Source organism: Mus musculus, chromosome 8 (assembly GCF_000001635.26).
Source record: "Mus musculus strain C57BL/6J chromosome 8, GRCm38.p6 C57BL/6J".
NCBI classification, from domain to species: domain Eukaryota; kingdom Metazoa; phylum Chordata; class Mammalia; order Rodentia; family Muridae; genus Mus; species Mus musculus.
The window spans coordinates 125,926,457-125,947,440 of NC_000074.6; the positions used below are offsets into that span (position 1 = coordinate 125,926,457).

The 20,984-nt window shown below is 47.5% G+C and overlaps 1 protein-coding gene across 2 annotated transcripts in view; it reads left to right on the forward strand.

The window, feature by feature from the left end:
- Positions 1-20,984, forward strand: part of Map3k21 (mitogen-activated protein kinase kinase kinase 21) — a 36,991-nt gene extending 16,007 nt beyond the window's left edge. The window contains exons 4-10 of one of the 2 annotated variants that reach the window (NM_145608.2): positions 1,075-1,250; positions 8,473-8,713; positions 10,750-10,872; positions 12,245-12,395; positions 13,393-13,490; positions 15,097-15,855; positions 18,154-20,983. In NM_145608.2, coding sequence (NP_663583.2) covers positions 1,075-1,250; positions 8,473-8,713; positions 10,750-10,872; positions 12,245-12,395; positions 13,393-13,490; positions 15,097-15,855; positions 18,154-18,527 — 1,922 coding nt within the window. In that variant the 3' untranslated portion in view covers positions 18,528-20,983. Of the gene's footprint in view, positions 1-1,074; positions 1,251-8,472; positions 8,714-10,749; positions 10,873-12,244; positions 12,396-13,392; positions 13,491-15,096; positions 15,856-18,153 lie in introns of both variants that reach the window. The other variant, XM_006530971.1, reaches the window with a different exon arrangement.

The window sequence follows — 20,984 nt, forward strand, 5'->3', positions numbered from 1 at the left end:
TATGCAATGGCACACCTAAACCTACACACATAAACAAACAAACAAACAAACAAACAAACAAATGTGTAAAGTTTAAAAAGCCAAGGAAATGTTAAGCTTCACCCAGTAGTTCATGTCAGTAATCCCGGTATTCAAGAATCTGAGGCAGGAGAATTGCTTTGAGTTCTCAGGCCAGCCTGAGCTAATATGAGACCCTGTCTCAAAAAAGAAAAAAAAATCCAATTGTTTTCAAGTGTGTTATTCTAAGAACTTCTGCTAGAGTGCTGAGGCCCAGGCATGGTCAGCTATGCAGCTTAAAGGCCCCTGAGCTTTATCAGCGGTGCCTTCCCTTCCCTGTGGAACTTGGCACAGTGACAGTGATGCTGTCACTGTCCTCCTGTCCCCTAGCAGAGCCCTCAACTGGCTCCAAGCCATCCAGGTAGTGGTCACAGCAGCATGGCCGTGCTTGGATGTAGCGTCTCCTCTCTTGTTAAAGCTCGTTCCCTTGCTCTGTGAGCTGTGAATTAACCTTGTCAGTTAATAAGGTATAAGATAGGGTTTTTCTATGTATACCAGGCTGGCCTTGAATCCACTCTATCCTACAGTAGATGAAAATTTATTATATATTTCATGGAGTCCTCAAACTCACTCTGTAGCCCAGGCTGGCTGCAAATTCACTATGTAATCAAGGCTGGGCTTTGGATCCTGCCTTGACCTCTCTGGTGTTGGGATTGCTGGCATGAGCCACTGTGTCCAGCGTTGTTATTTCTTAGAACTACAGATTTGATCAGGTTTCTAGACTTTGGTTTGGGACTTGTGTTTCACAGCCATGTAATTCTGCCATGGCAGCTCCGCCTCAGCACAAAAGACCAAAACAGAAGCAAGACCAAACATGCATGTGCGGCCTGTCTCTGTGACTCTGCTCACCCCCGGCCTGGGTGCTGGCACAAAGGCACTCAGGGGCTCACTGGTATGCACTTAGGATTTCCAGGAGCCGACACCACAGACAGGGACTCCTGGTTTGGAGTGACAGGTGTCAATCTGGGGACTCCACTGTCTGGGAGAGGAAAGTAATGTGATTCTCATTTGTCGCAGAGTGCTGGGAACAAGACCCTCATATCCGCCCCTCGTTTGCCTTAATTCTTCAGCAGCTGACTGCGATCGAAGAGGCAGTGTTGACCAACATGCCCCAGGAGTCCTTCCATTCCATGCAGGAAGACTGGAAACTGGAGATTCAGCAAATGTTCAGTGAGCTGCGAACCAAGGAGAAGGTAAGAGAGTGGTCTCACCACACAGTACATATGTGTTCACATCACAGTACACACATGTTCACTGCACAGTACATACATGATCATATCATAGTAAATATATGTCCACATCCCAGTACATACATGGTCAATGCACAAAATACACACGCTCACTGCACAGTACATATATGTTCACATTACAGTACATAGATGATCACTGCACAGCACACATATGGTCACCACACAGCACACACATGGTCAACACACAGTACACATGTGATCACTGCACAGTACACACAGAATCACTGCATAGTATATACGTGCTCACCACACAGCACACACATGGTCACCACATAGTACACACATGCTTACTGCACAGTACACAGATGATTGCTGCATAGCACACACATGCTCACTGCACAATATGGACATGTTCACCACACAGTACACACATGATCACTGCACAGTACACAGATGATTATTGTATAGCACACACATGCTCACTGCACAATACGGACATGTTCACCACACAGTACACACATGATCACCACATAGCACACATATGAGCCACAGGGACACCAGCAGGGACCTCTGCTGGTATCCTGCTATGTCTCAGTGATTATTAATACTTGCTTTCCTTTAGGTTAAAAATAACGAATACTAAAAGCATACAGTTGGAAAGAAACCCTTTTATTGGGAAATTTCCAAAAGGAAAACAGATAAGAAGTAGCATAAAATACCCATACATCAATGAGCCTTGCTGAATGCCCAGTTTTGAACACTTTACACACTTCTCCCTGTTATTTCCTGAAACTGGAGGTTTTAAAATTAAACCCTCACCTCATACTACTTTTATATATCTTCCTTGAAAATTTTGATGTGTGTGATGTGATATGGTATGGTGCAGTATGGTGTGGTATGTGTGCAGTGTGTGTGTGTGCATGTGTGGTGTGTATGTGCATATGTGTGGTGTGTATGTGTGTATGTGTGGTGTGTACGTGTGGTATGTGTGTGTTGTGAGTGTGCATGTGTGGTGTGAATGTGTATATGTGTGGTGTGTATGTGTGGTGTGTATGTGTATATATGTGGTGTATATGTGTATATGTGTGTTGTGTGTGTGGTGTATAGGCTTGCCAGTGTCATGGCACACACGCAGGAGTCAGAGGATATCTTTGGAGACTCCTTATCTCTTTCCACCTTGTTAAGGCAGGTACTCCAAGCTGGCTGGCCCATGGGATTCCAAATGATTCTCCTGCCTCCACCTCCCATCTTACTGTGGATTGCTGGGATTAGAGTTGGGAGTACCTCTGTCTAGCTTTTTGTGGGTTCTACTGTCTGAGAGTTTTGAAGTTGGATTCCTGTGAGCATCCCAAGGACTGGTTCCCTCAGACTGGAAGTCCAGGGGTGTTTTGCTTGCCAGAGGGCTTGGATGCTCCATGTTTAGTGTCCCTCTCTGGTGCTTGGGCAGAATGACCAAGATCGCCTGTAGATATTCAGCCGAGTGCCTGGAGCTCTGGGTCAGACAGGCTGGCTGTCTCTGAGCTCAGCCAGTGGCCTCTGTCACTGGGTGTCACAGAAGGGAGTGTGAACTGCGAGGGGTGTGAACTGTGAGAATGGTCCCCAGTTCAAACTCCCTGCTTAGTGTGTGTGTGTGTGTGTGTGCCTCAGGAGAAAACGCAGCCTCCCTGACCTCTGGGAACCAGTTGGAAGAGGAAGCCATGAAGGCCACTTCCTGAGGGATGGCTTCTTCTGTCGAGACTCTTCTGTAGAGTTCTGGAAACACACATTTGACTTAAAATGATAGGAATATTTTTTGTACACTTATCCAGTTCATTTTTAAGAGTTCTGAAGTGAGATTTTTAAACCCACAACCAAACTTGACTTGGGGGGGGGCAGGTGATTTTGAGGAAAAAACCAGCCTCAAATAACACGATCAAAGTTTGAGAGGATCATTATTCAGAATAATAATTCTTATAATTCTTTTGTTTAATTAATGATGGCTGGTTTTGAAACTACGGGATGTAAGTGCAGGGGTCCTCATGTTTAAGCGTGAAATAATAAAACAGTGCTCATGGGATGCACTGCAGCCTCTCTGGGTTCACAGCGGCTCTTAAATTCTTGTTTTTCTTTCTTCCCATCTGTGCTGCAGGGTCTTGCTTAGTATCCTAGGCTCCATGACATTCTCTTTGTGGTTTAGGCTGGTTGTGAACTCACAGTAATCCTCCTGCCTTAGCCTCAGAGGTGCTAGGATTATAGGCATATCACCCCCACCTCCCACACCACCATTTTCTTACTATTCTTTTTTTTTTTTTTTCGAGACAGGGTTTCTCTGTGTAGCCCTGGCTGTCCTGGCACTCACTTTGTAGACCAGGCTGGCCTCAAACTCAGAAATCCGCCTGGCTCTGCCTCCCGAATGCTGGGATTAAAGGCATGCACCACCACGCCCGGCCTTACTATTCTTTTGGATCGCCCTCTTCCCCTGGTGTGTCCTGTGTCTTGTTTGACTGTGGCTCATCATGTCTCCAAGCTACCCTCCTGGCCTTGGGATCTGTGATGAGAGTGTATGAGACAATGTTTCTCTTTGTGCTAGGTGGTTCCGATCTCATCTTCCTGGGGAGGGAACACCTCCTGTACACGATCTATCTCTCTTTTCCACTCACTGACTGAGGGAGGAAGCCCCAGGTGGCTCTCATCCATGTTAGGCTGTACACGGTGAACCCTCCCTCCCTGCGGCTCCTATCCAAGTACGCTGTACACAGTTAGCCCTCCCTCTCTGAGCTCAGGCTTCCTATTGCTGTCTGTCTCTGGGTCCCTGTGTGCAGCCAGCACAGGCCCTTGAGGATGGCTTGTCCTTATTAACCATTAACCTTTCCTGCAGGGAAATGGTTTGGCCATGACCAGAAAGCTCCAGCCAAGCCTTCGGGCAAGTGCTCCTGCTAGTAAACACACAGACAGAAGGAAGGCTTTCGTGCTTCATGATTTCAGATGTGTTCACATGTATGTTCACACATGTTCTGATACTTCTGAGGTCTTCTTCCATTTTCTCAAGCTTATTTTATAATTTGTGTGTGTGTGTGTGTGTGTGTGTGAGAGAGAGAGAGAGAGAGAGAGAGAACACTTGTGTGCATGTGTGTGTACGTGTAGGTCAGAGTTCAACCTCAGATATCTTCCTCAATCACTATCTACCTTGCTTTGAGGCCAGGCCTCTCACTGGAACGTTGAACCCAGTTCTGCCAGGCTGACTTGCTGGCGGCCCCAGGAATCCTCCTATCTGTAGTTAAGTGTATGCCCAGGCCTTGGTTTTATCCGTGTTTTTCTGGGGGATTGAATTCAGGTGCCACACAAGCACCTTACCAACTGAGCCATGGCCCTAGCCCAGGCTCCAGATTTAAAATTCTACTTAATAAAGTGTGTGGTCCCACAGCTTCCTCATCAACTGTGTTTGTGCTTTCCCTCTTAGGGAGTCTTCCAGTTTGTTGTTGCTGATGCTGACATTGTAGGGGTTGGACACTTGTTGACGGGGACTTAGACGTGAAAGTGTTTATTTACTCAATCTATATAGAGACAAGTGTAGGAGGGGTTTCTGTCTCCAGTTAGCAGCAACCGGGGCTTAACACCACTGAAAAAGACTCTCAGGAGAAGGGTGGTGTCTTAGAGTTTTATCGCTGTGAACAGACACCATGACCAAGGTAACTCTTATAAGGACAACATTTAATTAGGGCTGGCTTACAGGTTCAGAGATTCAGTCCATTATCATCAAGGTCAGAGCATGGCAGCATCCAGGCAGGCATGGTACAGGAAGAGCTGAGAGTTCTACATCTTCATCTAAAGTCCCGTAGGATGCCCTAAACTGCTTCCAGGTAGAGAGGAGGAGGGTCTTAAAGCCCTGGCTCTGCCCCACAAGGATACATGTCCTCCACTAAGGCCACACCTTCTAATAGTGTTACTCCCTGTGCCAAGCCTATTCAAGTCACCATAGGTGGGTACTTGAAAGAGTTAGAAACCACCCTCTGTCTTCCATTACTCTGTAACCAGTCTCCAGTGTGGACACACTTCAAAGCTGTTTCACAGCAGTTGTGACTTCAGGTTGCCCTCAGCTGTGACCCCTGCACTCAGGAAGCAGAGGCAGGAGAAACAAGTTCAAGGCCAGCCTGGGCTACAGAAGGCCTTATCTTTTAAAGAAAAATTACAGATTTTTAGAAATTACACAGCATTTCTTTTTCTTTTCCAGTGATAAACAGTGGTTTATACCTGGCACGTGCCAATGAGGAGACACTGACCGACCTGTAAATCAGAGCCAGCTGGCACGCGGTAGGGAGAATGGCTGCGAAGCCTGTGAGTCAGAGCCAGCCGCTTCTCCAGCTGGGTGTATATGAATTATTTAGGGAAACAAGTCAATCTCAGAGACTTCAGAACTGAGTGCCTGCCCCTTCAGTGCAGTTGCCACAGACTGGGGAATCCTTTGATTTGAAGGATCTGTTTCTCTGTCACATGGATGCTCTGCCCCAGCTCTGTTTTGTCCTGTTGGTTGGACTGTGCCTTACTGTATATCTTTTTTCTTTATGAAGAATGTGTTTGTAGATATTATTTGTAGATTGGCTCAAATTACCCTGGAGACCATCTAGAGAAAGTCCAAAGGCACAGTAGACTTGGATGTCAAGTCTCTGGCTGCCTGTAGCTCCTCGCAGTGTTTCTTAGTAGATGAGTTTCTTGAGGGGTTCCTGTTTAAGCTCTTGTCTGTCACATAGATCCAGGAGTGTCTGCTTGTCTTTCAAGGCTCAGGAAGTGCACAGCCCTACCTGAGACTCTTCTGCCGTTCCTACAGGAGCTTGGCTTGAGGCTCTGCTAAGATGGAGCAATGGCTGTCGGCCTGAATGCTCTGATATCTGTGTGCTGACACAATCACCCAAAATATTTTTCCCCCATAAAGAAGAGAACACATTGGAGAGATGGTTTGGAAGTTTGCAGGATTCTCGGTTTCCCCCAAAGGGATTACGAACTACAGTCATAACAAGTAACTATAAGTGTTATCCTTTAACTCATTGAGTTGTGACTGAAGGTTGTATTTTGAAATGGGTCACTCATGAGGCTAAGCGGCGAAGCTTGTTGGTGGAGGCCTTGCTTGGGTTTCGTGGTGCCCTGGGCTCTATCCCAGAACTCCATAAACCTGAGAGTGTGAATAACATGAGAGTGCCAATAACATGCTATTCAGAGCACTCAGGAGGTAGAGGCAGGAGGATTACAAGTTCCAGGTTATCATGGTTGCTGCAGACCCTCTTGGGTCCCTTGTCTGCATAGGGCGGGTCTCTAGGTGCAGATGGGCAAGGAGTCAGTGAAAATGACAGACAGATGCACACAGGAGGTTGTGTAGAATCCGAATGTAATCTGTCAAGTTGAGCATCGAACATTTTATACAGAAGAATAAGAAGAAACCAGGCGAGATACAATCCACCGAGTTACAGTGACACAATACAAAAGGAATGTATACATCAAAAGAAGGCGGGGACCAGGCCGCTGCCACTAAGAAGGGAGCCAGGTGTAATGCTAGTCTATTGTTAAGCCCACCACCAGGGGTTCTGCTCTAGCAGACCTGCTCATGAATAATGCAATACCACAACCCCCCTATTTCCTGGGCCCTGATAAATTCTTGTATGAGTGTAACTTTTAAGTATCTGTGGAGAGTCTCTATTTGTCAGAAGAATTCACCAACTTGCTTCTAATATGCAATGTAGCCTGCTATACCTGGCTATGGTGAAGATCCCTGTCTCAGTGGGATTCCCTAGCTCTTTCATGGTAAACCCACCTATTAGCTAGGCCATTGTGTATGGGTGAGACTGGCTACTGCCTCACATAAACACTCTGCAGACCAGCCCTGAGCTATTCCCGCTCCTCTTCTTCAAGCATTGGAACACTGGTGGAGGCTTAGCTATGCCAGAATTCAATCCTAAAAGGCACTTATAATAAAACAATACTAAAAGAGAGCACATGGATCCATACACCAGACTAACTTGGGGATAGGGTATGAGTATACAGGTTATGAGAACGCCAAAGTTCCAGGAGGTGAGTTTCTTTGAAACTCTTTGCCTCATGAGTGCGCCCAGGCCTCTCGGCCTGCCAAGCAAACTTCACTGGAGTGTGCGTAGCACATGGTGAGCTTGAGGTCAGCCTAAGCTACATAGACCAGGACTCAAAGCATAAATAAGTAAATTGGGTCACTCACAGATGTTCTTTGTTGATGGCTATTGATGTATGATTTATGTTAGTTCAATGGTCTGCAGCCTTCCTGAATGCTTCAGCTCTTTTTTTCCCACTAATTAATTTATTTATTCACTTTGCATCCCATCCCCTTCCTCCAGGCCCCTCTCCTATCCCCCCTCCCCTTCACCTCTGAGGAGGGCGAGGTCCCCCTGAGGAGCAACCCATCCTGGATCCTCAAGTCACAGTAGGACTAGGCACACCCTCTCCACCCTGGGCCCAACAAGGCAGCCCAGTTAGGAGCATAGGATTCACAGGCTGTCAGACTACAGATTCAGGGACAGCCCCCTCCATTGTTAGAGGACCCACATAAAGACCAAACTACACATCTGTTACATATGTGCAGGGGCCCTAGGTGGAGGGGGCCCTTGTATGCTCTTTGGTTGGTAGTTCATTCTCCGGGAACCTCAAAGGGTCTAGGTTAGTTGACTCTGTTGGTCTTCCTGTGGAATTCCTATCCCATCCCGGTTCCTCAATCCTTTCCCCAACCACAAGACTCCCAAGCTCTGTCTAATGCTTGGCCATGGGTCTCTGCATCTGTTTTAGTCAACTGCTGGGCAGAGCCTCTCAGGAGACAGTTATGTTAGGCCCCTGTTTGCGAGCATAATAGAGTACCCTTAGTTCTTTATGTTGTGGTGACCGACCCTTCAACCATAAAATTATTTTGTTGCTACTTTATAACTGTAGTTTTGCTACTCTTATGAATTGTGATGTAAATATCAAATATTCAGGAGGTCTGGTATTTGGCCCATGAGCACTGATGTGTTACCCGTTCATAAAGGTTAGAGGGAAGACAAATGATAACCTCTGGTGTGAACGTGAAGCGATGCCTTTCCCTGTCAGGAACTAACAGAGGAGAAGGGATCTGGCATTAGTTTCCCCTAGGTTAATAATAGGCTAGGTTACCGGCAGCTCACACCATCTTGGGTGAAGGAATCTGGGAATGGTACAGGAAGCCCGTGTTGATCTCCGTTTGGGCCTGACTTTGCAGGAGCTGCGTTCCCGAGAGGAGGAGCTGAGCCGAGCTGCCTTGCAACAGAAATCGCAGGAACTGCTGCTCAGACGCCGCGAGCAGCAGCTCGCGGAGCGTGAGATCGACGTGCTGGAGCGCGAGCTGAACGTGCTCATCTTCCAGCTGAGCCAGGAGGCTCCCCACGTGAAGAAGAGGAAGGGAAGGTTCAGGAGAGGACGGCTGAGGCTCAAAGACGGCCACCGCATCAGCCTGCCTTCAGGTTTGTGCCTTCACAACACAACACAAAAGTTGGGTGCCCGTCCTTGCGTCTGAATATTTGTCTCTCAGCGCGAAGGGTCAGAGATGGGCGTCTAGACTCACCTAAGAGGCAAGCTGCTGGTCATGTCTGTGAAGGAATTTCGACATTAACCGGGAAGGCACACCCTAGTTATGGGTGACGCTATTACGTGAGCTGGAGTCCCAGACTGAATAAAAAGGAGAAGGCAAGCTGGCAGTCAGCACTTACAGCCTCTCCTTTGTCATAGTTAATATTTGTGCTGTCCTGGGTGTACTGTAGCAGTTAACACGAATGAGTTCCTAAACTTGGGGGTGGGAAACGACTAGCAGAACTCAGTCAGAACTCCTGCTTTTCAATACGAGAGATGGAACAACATTCCGAATTCTCAAGGGCAGCCATTGCTCTTGGCTGATGCATGTATTTTGAGGCAGAATTAATGTAATTGGCTATTTTTTGTAAGATTCTCAAAAACAATCTTGCACTTTAGTATTTGGCATTTCCCTTTCTGAAAACAAAGAGGCCATTTCAGCTACATATTTATTTCTTTCTGGCACCTGATACAAGATTTCAGTTATGAGGACTTCTATCACGAAGAGAAGATTTAGCATGCAGTAGCACGCTTGGACCACAAGATGGCGGCACACGTTGTAATTCTAGTCCAGGAGTGTGACCATCTGTTGGCATTTGGAGCTCTCACCCTTAGTTCCTGTGCAGACACAGAACCACGTGCACACACACACTCTTACCTGTGCGGCACCCAGAACGGGACAGCTTTGGTAATGAAGAGATAGCAGTGATCTCTGTCTTGTTTACACACTCTTACCTGTGCGGCACCCAGAACGGGACAGCTTTGGTAATGAAGAGATAGCAGTGATCTCTGTCTTGTTTCCCCAAGAGAGATTTTGTTCTTGTCATTTTTACCAGGCAGAAAGTTCTTCGAGTTCTTGAGTCCAGGACTGTTGGAATGGCCTGAGATTTAAAAAAGACTCACTGAGGGGTACAGCTTGCCCTTCTCTGGGTTTACATACCAAATTCTTGGACTTTTACAGTAGTCTGGCAACTCCCACGCTACACTTTGGAAGTACACTTTGTATTGTTAGTATTTTCTTCAGAATTTGTGGGAGAAAGCCCGGTGAAAGGGGAAAGCTTTGACATGGTGATGGGTTCAAGTTGTATCCTGAACAGGCATAACGTCAAAGTAAAGAAGGTCCAGGCGTCCCCAGTTGGCACAGCTCTGAAGCAGCACATTTTAAGTTGCACCTAAATCAGACGGAGCCAAAACCCAATGAAGAGCAGCCGTTTGTGCATGTGTAAGAGTGACAGAGAGGGCACACAGGAGAGCAGAAACGAATCTTTAAATTCTGAGCCCCACCCCATGCTCCCCCAATGACACACTTCCTCCAGGAAGGCCATGTCTCCCAAACCCATCCAAATAGCCCCACCAACCGAGGGCCGGGTATCCAAATGCCCGTTCCTTTGGGGAACATTTATCATTCAAACCACCACACAGAACATATCCTGTAATATAGTTTTGTATCTTTTAGACACTGGTACCCTGGGTTCTAGACTGAGCCAACTTAGCTTGAATAATTATTCTACCTCTTTCTAGCTCTGTTCCCCAGGCCTACAGTGCCAACAGAAAGGAAACTACAGCACAGGAAGTATCTGTTGCTGTATTAAATCACCCTGACAAAGGCGAGGGCAAACCTGACTTCAGCAGGTGGCCAGCCATCATTGCAGGGAGCTCAAGGCAGGACCTTGACACAGCAAGCCACATCCACAGTCCGGAGTGGAGAGAAATGAACACACACCTCCTTGTGCCTAACAGAATAATGTGTCATTACCTGTTGACCTGAGTCTCTGAGAAGGGACACAAGGCCATGCTAAGAAACACACTCAGTAATTAGTCCACATGCCTGAAAGAGTTGCTGTCTGGTTATGATGCTCTTGGTTATGAAAAGACAACAAGGGAGAAAAATAATAAGAATCCCTGAGAATCTGGTTCCTTTCTTTTTCAGATTTCCAGCACAAGATCACAGTGCAGGCTTCCCCGACGCTGGACAAGCGCCGAAGCTCAGACAGCGGACTGTGCAGCCCACCCGGCAGCCCCTTGATGCTCCCCCGCCTCCGGGCTATTCAGTGTGAGCTTCCAGCCTTTCTCTTCATCAGCGCTACACCTACCACGTGGTCACGCAGGATGAGCGTGGTTCTATAGTGGTCTGTGTGAGTGGGGTTGGTAAGCAAACAGTGTTGAAGACATAGAAAGAACAGCCAACCTTGGGGCTGGCTCTGGTGGCACATTCCAGTAATCCCAGCACGTGGGGATTACCCGAGGAAAACCAAAGGCAGCCTCAGCCATATAATGAGTTCAAGACCAGCCTGACTCTTTCAGGCATGTGAACTAATTCCTGAGTGTGTTTCTTAGCATGGCCCTGTGTCTCGTCTCAAAGACTCAGGTCAACAGATAATGACACATTAATTCTGTCAGGCACAAGGAGGTATGTGTTCATTTCCCTCTGCTCCTGGCTGTGGATGTAGCTAGCTGTTTCACATTCCTGCCTTGAGCACAGAATACCCTGAAAGAAAGGAAAACAGAAATAAAATAAATACCACAAAGAAGCTTGTCTTGGGTCTTAGGCCATAAATATGACATTGTATCAACGCAGTGAGGACCTGGAGCCAGGAGTCCAGGTCATTCAGGGACACTGCCACATCAGACAGCATCATCTCTTCTGCTGAGGTGGCTGGGGATACAGCTCAGGGGTAGAACACTTGCTTAGCTAAGTATAGGAGGCTCCACATCTAACCCCAGAAAAGCAATACATTCAGGAACGCGACATGCCCCCAGCACTTCACAGCCAATGTCAAGACGATATGTTTCCCTGTTTACAGAGGTCCTCTCTCTAAAAGGCGAGTGTCTGGTCAAAAGTTTGATGTCTGTCTCTATGGAATTCCCCTCCATGTATGCATGGAGAATCAATCACACAAGTCTTAAAAGCTTTATTTTACATTTATTGTAAACCAGGCTGGCCTTGAACTCACAGAGATACACCTGCCGCCTCCTGAGTGCGGGGATTAAAGGAGTGCGCCACCGTGCCCAATACTAGTCAGACCATTTTAAAGGAATGTATGGTTTGCAGTTTTTAAATCGTCTGTGTGTGCGTGTGTACGGTGTATGTCCATGCATGTGTTCGACTGTCTACATGTGTGTGCCACAGAGTGGGTGGCAGCTGGAGAACAGGTTCAGGTGTGGGCCTCAGCGCTTACCTTCTTTGGGACGGGTTCCCAGACCTGTTGGCTAGTGACCTGGGGATTTTCCTGTCTTTACTCTTCTGGTACATTCCCTTTTTTCTAGCTGTCCCTCGCATACACACACACACACAATTCAGTTTTCCAAGGTGGGTGAGTGAATTTTTCCGACTGTTCTGTGAGGAGCCTTCACTCCATCTAAAGCCTTCGAGGATTCTGAGACCTTTTATTGAAATCAGAAGTAACAGTGGTTTTCCTGTGTAGTAACTTCAGATGAGAACAATAAAACCCGGGGAAGGAACATGGTCTTCCGCCAAGAAGACTTTGAAGACGTGAAAAGGAGTTTCAAGAAAAAAGGATGTACGTGGGGACCAAGCTCCGTTCAAACAAAGGAAAGACCAGAAGGCAGAGAGAGGTAAGGGTGTGAAGAAGGCTCGAGGCACACACTGGGTAGTAGCGCTATCTATTGTGCATGTGACCATGTGGCTCAACCTGCCTCTTGGGAAGCAATTATATGGATGCTAACTTAATGTTCAGTCAGCATGCTGAGCTGACTTCGTGAAATAACTATTAGTTCAGTACACAATTCAACATCTTTATGTATCACTTCATAGTTTGTGTATGGGGGTGGCGGTGGTGGAGAGATTGCCCAGTCCTGCAGAGGACCTGAGTTTGATTTCCAGCACCAACATGATGTCTTACAGCCACCCCTTACTCCATTTACAGGGGATCCATCACCCTCTTCCGACCTCTGTGTGCACCAGACATGCATGTGGTTTGCATGCATATGTTTGGGCAAAACACTTATACACATAAATAAGTCTAAAATACTTTTAAAAGATTTTATCAGATTTTCAAAATTCAGAAGCACAAAGTGGGTATTGTCTTTGTATCTTTAAAAATACCGCAGCTGGACTGAGATGTTCGGCAGATGAAATGCTTGTCAGATGCAGAGTTCAATCCCCAACACTCAGGTAAAAGCTGGGCAGGCATGGTATCGGTCTGTAATCTTAGACCATCAAGACCTGAGACCCTGCGCTCCCAGACTCCAAGGCACCAAGGCAGAGGGTCCTGTGGCTCTAAGGAAGTCTTAGAAGAGACAAGGGACCTCTAGGGCAAACTGGCTTGCTACCCTAGCCAGAACTGGTGAGAGACCCTGCCTCAATATAGTAACAATAAAGAGCAAGTGAGGAAGACATATGATGTTAGCTTCTACCCTACACACACACACACACACACACACACACACACACACACACACACAGAGAGAGAGAGAGAGAGAGAGAGAGAGAGAGAGAGAGAGAATGAGAGAATCATGTATACATACCAAAACCTTCATCGCTAACCTGTATCTGCTGCATCCGAGTGTCCTGAAGTTCCCTGACGTGAACACAAATGTCCTTCTCTCATAGGGTCAGACCTCTCTCAGATGGCAACAGCCCTTGGTCATCTCTTTTAATAAAAAGCCAGAAAACCACACCCTTGGCTTCACTGTTTGTGGACCAGCCAGGTAACTGTGTCTCAGGAGGCGGATGTGCTGGGGTGCTCTTGACTTTCGGGACTCTGGATTATCTCATGTGGCCCTTAAGGATGCTGAAAGGGTGACAGCAGGTCTTTTAGAGCTTTACTTAAGCCCAGAGGTTAATTTGCATCCCGACTTCATGGCACTAAGGAAACGGGCTCCCCGAGACTGGGGGAGATTGGGAGCTCATGTCTCCATATCTTACCAGAAGAAAAAAACTAGCATCCCACTTCACCATGACATGAGTTTGGCATAGATTAAGGATGGGCTGGAGCGATATCCTGTGTAGAATGAGTTCAAGAAGTGAAATGATTGAAAACTTTCAAAGATGGCTGTTAGCAAAAAAGAACTGGTCTTTTATACCCGAGTGTGTTCGATGGCCTTTTATACCGTGATGAAACTGGAGCTGCAGGTGTTGAGTGTATTCTGGGTGCTCGGCTTGCCTGCATTGTCCCCTCCTCTTGAGGGAGTAAGCAAGGGATTTGAATAACAGCTAGAGCAGGGTCAGCAGTAGAGGGAAAGGGGCTTCGTGAGCAGAGGTACTCATGGGAAATGCAGGCCTGTGTTCAGAGAATCCAGCGTGCTGACGACTGTCGTGTAGAGTGGCTTTCCTGATGAGAGTGCCTGTCTAGAAGACAGTGGGTTTATGCCCCAAAGGATGCCACTCTGGAAAACCAAGCAGGTCTATTGTGTTTACCGTGGAGCCCAGCACAAGGAAGTTGTTGCTGTTGCCGCATGCATACAGGAGAGCTTCACCCTCTCCCTTAGCCAGTGCACTTAGTGACCCCCAGAGGGCTCCAGCCTCTTTGGAGAATCACTCACCGCACTACCATTGCACTAGCTCCAGCTTGGGGACAGGTCTGTCACATAGCAGCTTTATGGCTCCTTCTCAGGACTTTTGGTTTTGCGCCAGGTCGGGTAAGAACTTGGGTGTTTTAATTGCCCGTGGGTTGGGTGCTACCCTTGAGAACCTGTGTAGTGCTGTGTAGCAGTCCTGTGTGCAAAGTGAGAATTGGATGGGGCTGTGCCCTTTGGTGAAGCAATGCAGTGTGTTCATTTTGTGGAATGGTGTGTGTGTGTGTGTGTCTGTGTTTGTGTGAGTGCATGCATGTGTATGTTGGTGTGTGTGCATATGTATGTGTATGTGCATATGTGTGTTTGTGTGCATAGGTATATGTCTGTGTTTGTGTGTGTGTGTGTGTGCATGCATGTGTATGTTGGTGTGTGTGCACATGTGTGTGAACATGTGTGCATGTGTGTGCACATGCCTATGTGTGTTTGTGTGTGCACGAGTGTGTGTGTTGGTGTTTGTGTGTGTTTCCATATTGGTGTTTCTGTCTCCACACTGATTTCTGTCACTGCTGATGAGGAACACTTTCCTGAAGGGTAGGAAGCATCAATAACTTTCATACAACCCTTGGGTGCCTGCGTCCAGGGCTCTGGACTTTTCTCACCAGAGTTCTTCCACTGAAAGACCTCTGCATGTTCTGTGTAGTGTGGTGGCTCATGGGTTCTAGGGTGTCAGTGCACCGTTTCAGTGGTGGTGTTTGCTGTGCAATTGTTCTGCAGTGTTTACATTTGTCCCTTTGCTTAGGTTCTTGTGAGGAGCAGAAACTTGTCCCTGAAGGATTAGAACATAGAAAACCAAAGCAAACGAAGTTCCCTGGCCAGGCCCACGTTGGTCTACCTCTTTGCAAAGACAGCCAGAGAGAAGACTCATCAGAGGCTGAGAGTCGGGAGGAGGGATCCCCTAAGGGGTCCCCGGTGAACAACGTGGGTGCACCCATGCTGAGGAAGAAAACGGAGTCAGCGCTGTGTGAGTGTGGGATGCTGCTGGCATCGATGGCTTTGGGACTGGATGTCAGGAAACTTCACGGAGCCCAGGCCCCCGCAAAACCATCACCCAAGATGGAAAAGAAGGAAGAGGGTGCCCTCCAACCTGCCTCCAGGTGCCAATCAAGTCCCAGTTCCCTTCTGAGGCAGCCATCTGCAGGCAGGGCACCCAGCGGTGGCTCCACGCTCCTGCTGCCCAGTGCCCCAAGCCATTCCTCAAAGTCTTCTCTCTCCATGAAGTGTTTGCTGCAGGCTGGTAAGGAGGAGTCATCTTTGGGGAATGCTCGGGACTTGTGTGGTCCTACGACGCTCACTCCAGATCCTGGCTCTGCCGCACCAGAGAGCGGCTGTGAACTCATCCCCGGACTGAGACCTAAGACTGACTATGGTGTGTTGAGAAGCATGCCGCATGCCATCCTGGAGCAGACAGGGGAGAGACTGCCAGGCTGTGCCATTGTAGGAGACAAAGGATGCCACCACATGCAGATGGGATCTGAAGAAACTCCTCTCTGGCTCCAAAGTAGGTGGCAGCAGTTGGGTCGGTGGAAAGGACATGGGTGGGGGTAGAAGGGTGTGGACTGGACAGGCAGTTTCCCCCCGGTCTAGTGATTGCAATTAGTAACTTGACATTGTTCACGTAGCACTTGAGTGTTGTCCTTCTGTGTTATAATTTTAATATCCCTAGAGCGTCGATTCTGAAAAGAGGCTTGATCAGGATCTAGTAACTTTGGATCGTACGATCCTGTAAGTGCAAGCCATGCGATAAATGATGCATGGGGTCAGAGATGGGTCACAAGCCCAAATCCCAGCAAAAAGACAGTGGAAGAGCTGACTGCAGACCCGAACCATAGCCATCAACCCCCACCCTAAAACACTCACCCCAACTGAACCCTAAACCTAAACACTAACTAACCTTAACCCTAAACCTAAACCCTATCCTTAACCAGAAACAATAATGCTAAACACTTAACCTTACCTCTAAAGTACTCAACAACATTGAATACTAAACCCTAGCCCTAACCCTAAACCCTAATCCTAAACGCTAGCCATAAACCCTAACCCTAACCCTAAACCCTAGCCCTAACTCTAAACCCTGATCTTAACCTTAAACACTAACCCTAACCCTAATCCTTAACCCATAAACACTCACCCCAACTGAGCCCTAAACCTAAACACTAACCTTAACCAGAAACAATAATGCTAAACACTTAACCCTGACTCCAAACCACTCACCCACACTGAACACTAAACCCTGATCCTAAACACTGACCCTAACCCTAACCTAAGCACTAACCTTAACCCTCAGCCCTAATCTTAACCCTAAACACTGTCCTTAACCTAAGCACTGACCTTAACCCTAAACCTAACCTCTAACCTAGACATAAACCCCAATCCTAACCCTAAGCCCTGCCTCTATTACCTGACTACAAACCCCAGTCCTAACCCTCTGACCCGAATGATAACCAAAAGCCATCTTCAGGCTCCCCCTGGGACATTCTGGTGTCACCTGCTGTGGCTGTGTTGGTCCCTGTCATGTCTGACAGGTTGGTGTGTAAAGCTTGCAGCCAGAGTGGCTTAAACAGGAGCCCGTCTTGCCCCGCTGTGCTGAAGGCAGAAGTTGTGGCACGAGTGTAGGCAGGACTGGGTCTTCCTGAGACCTCTCTGCTGGGCTAGCTCACACGCTCTCCCTATATCCTGACATGATGGTTTTTCTGGGTGTTTGTGTCTGAATACTATAAAGCCCATAGTGAGACTACACTGGGGCCTGCCCATGCGAATTTATTTTAACTTAACCACCTGCGAGGACCCCCATCTCTAGGGTTGGGGAGACATCTCAGTAAGTAAAATGATTGCTGCACATATAACAGGACTCAAATTCAACCCTCAGAACCCACATTGGGTGCGTTGATGCACACCTGTAATCGCAGTACTTGAGGAGACAGGCAGGTGCCTGGGGCTTGCACACATACATGCATGTACACACAGACACATGGCTACATGCATGCATGTACACACACATGCATACATACCTGTACACAGACATATGGACACACACACACCATGTACACACACATGATACACATGCAGACACACATATGACACATAGACACAACACACACACACACACATAACACACAGACACATGGATACATGTACTTGAGTGCATACACATATGCGTGCATACATATACACACAGACGTACACCCCCTCATTATACACATATACAGATATGTATACACAGACACACAGATACATAGACATATGCATGTACACACAGACACCCACATGTGCACACACACACAAACACATGCACAGGTCATGGTGATGTCACAGTTAACTGTGTAAAAGCTCGTGCTCGGGCTTGCTGAATGTGACCTTGGGTCCATTGTTGCAGCATGCTTGTCTCCTGCTAACCTACATCGCCTCTCCTCTCAATTGGAGTGGGGTACAGAACTGTGAACAGGCACTACTGTGACTCTCCTTTTGTACGTGGAAGTAGTTCTACTGATATCATACATGTATTCTCTGAAGCTATGGCTATGGAAAGCCATTTGAGCCGGGCACCGTGGCTCTTGTCTGACATCCTAGTTATGACGGCGGCTCCGTGAAATGGCTGGGAGAACCTCTCTGGGTCCAGTGGCATAGTTTCACTAAGGAAAGCATGCTCTGGTGCCTAGGGATGGTTTGCGTAATTAATGTTGAAACTTGAGATAATGTCATTATCTGCTTGAATTGTCCCCGTCTTTCTCTTCCCTCACTGCTTCAGAAGTCTGTCTTCTCCTTACACACTGTCTGACTTGGCTTTCTTCACCCACAGGTGCCCCTGAAGACTCTGGATTACCACACTCTCCCTCCCCTGGACCTCAAAGGGACCTGGCCAGCCAGGCCTCTCTTGTGAAACCTGAAGGTGTTCTGGGCGAGTGCCAGGCATGCCCGGCTCTGCCACAAAGGCCACACACTGCTTCGGTGAGAACAACATCTCCACCTACCTGGGTTTGTGACAAGGACCATCAGGTGCCAGCCCTTGCCTGCTTGCTTGGTGCTCAGGAGAGAAGCAGGTGTCAGACTCCTTCCTTGCTGGATGCCAGCATAGAAGGTCAGAAGAAGGACTGTGCCATGCCCTTGTGTAGAGTGAAGAGCGTGATGTGTCAGCCGTCCATCTACGCCCTGGAGAAAGACTTTCTGACCTGATGACTTCTGCCTTCCCGCCATGATCATTTGATGGGGGCACACGGAGGCACCATGTGTCTTGTGCTGATTCTGAGGAGCACTAGTGACTGCTATTAGCTGCTGTATCACGGCCACTTCATGCTAGTTACCCAGTGACTTGAAGTACACAGAAGTTCAAATGAGTGTCAGCGGAGGTGGGGCCTTCCTAGCCAGTTCCTGTGCTTCAGTCTTACGTATGTCCTGCCCATGAGGACACAATTGGCGAAACTGCAATGGCCGATTCTCGTAGCTTCCTGCCTTCATCCTTTTCTCTCTTTTAAAAAGTCCTTTTGGGGTTTTATTTGTTTGTTTTTATACAACAAAAAAGCCAAGAAATAATTATTCCCTTCTTGCCAATAATAATGTGATGTTAAAAGTAAACATATTTATTTATGGAGCAGGGAAAAGGTCCTACTGTGTGGAGTTAATTCAGGGTCCTATTTAAACTTCCCAGAGAAAGCAGTAGCCTTGTAATGTGGAAGTGTGTCCATTGACTCCTGAGTTACACAAAGATAGCCCTCTTCCAGGAGGTTTTACTGGACGTAGCCTATGAAAGCTTTATTGAGGCCTGAAGAGATGGCTAAACAGTTAAGCATGCATATCACACATTTGCAGGGCCCAAGTTCAGTTCCAGGCACCCATATCAGAGAGCTCACACCTATCTATGACTACAGTTCCAGGGCATCCAATGGCCTCTTCTGGCTTCCACTGGCACCTCCTTTCATATGCATGTACCACCACACAGATGTACACAGACACATACTTAAAAGTTAAAGTATTTTGAAAGTTTGATCGAATATATTATATTGTTGTCTCATGTAACCAAAATGCCCTAGAACAACTTAAAGGGAGGCACTAGTTACTCGGCTCATGGTTTTGGAGGGATCAGTGCAACAGTGGGAAGGGCTGAGTGGGCTGTCTTCACATCACAGAGGACAGAAAGCAGAAGAGGGGGGAGACAGGAAGAAAACAGGGCAAGGTTTTTTTTAGCAGTAACTGCCGAGCATCACTGAGACCAGGCATTCATATTTGGCACCCTGCACAAGGCCACTCTGTAGGTTTCCCTGAAGAAACGGCTCATCATTAGTAGCCAGAGGTGGGAAATTCCTTCATGCTCTTGTAGTCTTTAAAAATTAAAAGACCCATGGCTGGTTATGTGCGAAGAACCCGTGTGCTGTGGACATGCATGTTGTGTGGTTTTAAGTCTCCCTGAGCCTGCAGTTTTGCCAACGCTAACAACACTGCTGTGCAGGAGATGGCAGGACAGGTTTCCAGTCAGCTTTTCATGCTCCACTGAACTCCGAGTCAACATGTGCATCTGTGAGGGTGAGCAGGCATGGCGGGAAGACACAGATGACTTCTGGAAGTGACTTTGGGGAGCAGATGTGATTGGAAACAACTTAAAGCTATTCACGAGTCACCTGCGTAACTTCACAGAGAGAGCGGTGCATCATCGGGGCTGGGCGACTGACTCTTCAGGAGCTCAGTGCCCTTGTCTGGGTTTCTTGAGTACTGTGATCCCCTTCTGTCTGTCACCAGAACATAGTTATTTGAGAGGCAGATAGTAAATACTTAAATTCTGACACAGTAGGAAGCTAAATTATCCGTAGCCCTTACGTCTTATTTAACATTGTATCTCGACTTACCGATAATAGCAGGAATTTAAAGGGGATTAAATAGGTGCGATGACAGATCTGAGTCCCATACAGGCTTGTCAGCAGGTGACCTTCGGGGAAGATCTCGCTGCCTGCTCTACGCAGGTTTCAGGTGCTCAGAGCAAAACTTTAGGTTTTCACCAGACTTCCTGTGTTGTTTCCACTCTCCGACTTTGCTTCACCTCAGTGTTTATTAAATGGTCTAACAGGGGCGCAGTTGGCTCGACATTTGTCACATTGGGTAGACCATTTGGCCTCTTCTCTTCACGAGACGCTAAAAGTAAAAGACGTGCCCCCAAATACCCAGTGCACGGAAGGAAAATACTGAAACAGATGGTGTGCTCAGCTTTGCTTCTGCCCCAGCCTTCCTCAGAGTGTGTGTATGACGGAGATGGTGAAATCAGACCTGTCTATGTGTCACGTCCTCTCTAGCTCTGTGTTCCAGCCTCCCTTCTCTTCATTTTGCTCCACTGTGATGAATTTAGAAAGGAAGCCATGCTAAAACATAAGGAGCCAATCCGACTCACTGCTGCTGGGGTTTTCACTGACATCCCAGATTTTCGGTGCATGCTACACACCTAGCAGGACCTGGACTTTCATTTTCTGTGGACCTTGGTGACCCAATAGATCATTTAATCTGGTTCCTACTGACCCATACTCTGCTTTTTCCTCTCACAGCAGACTAACATCTGGGGTCCGGACACGCTATGATCAGAAGCCTGTGGCTGACAAAAATGTTTACATATGTTGTCTAGTTTTTTAATAAACCTTTTTTTAAAGCTTG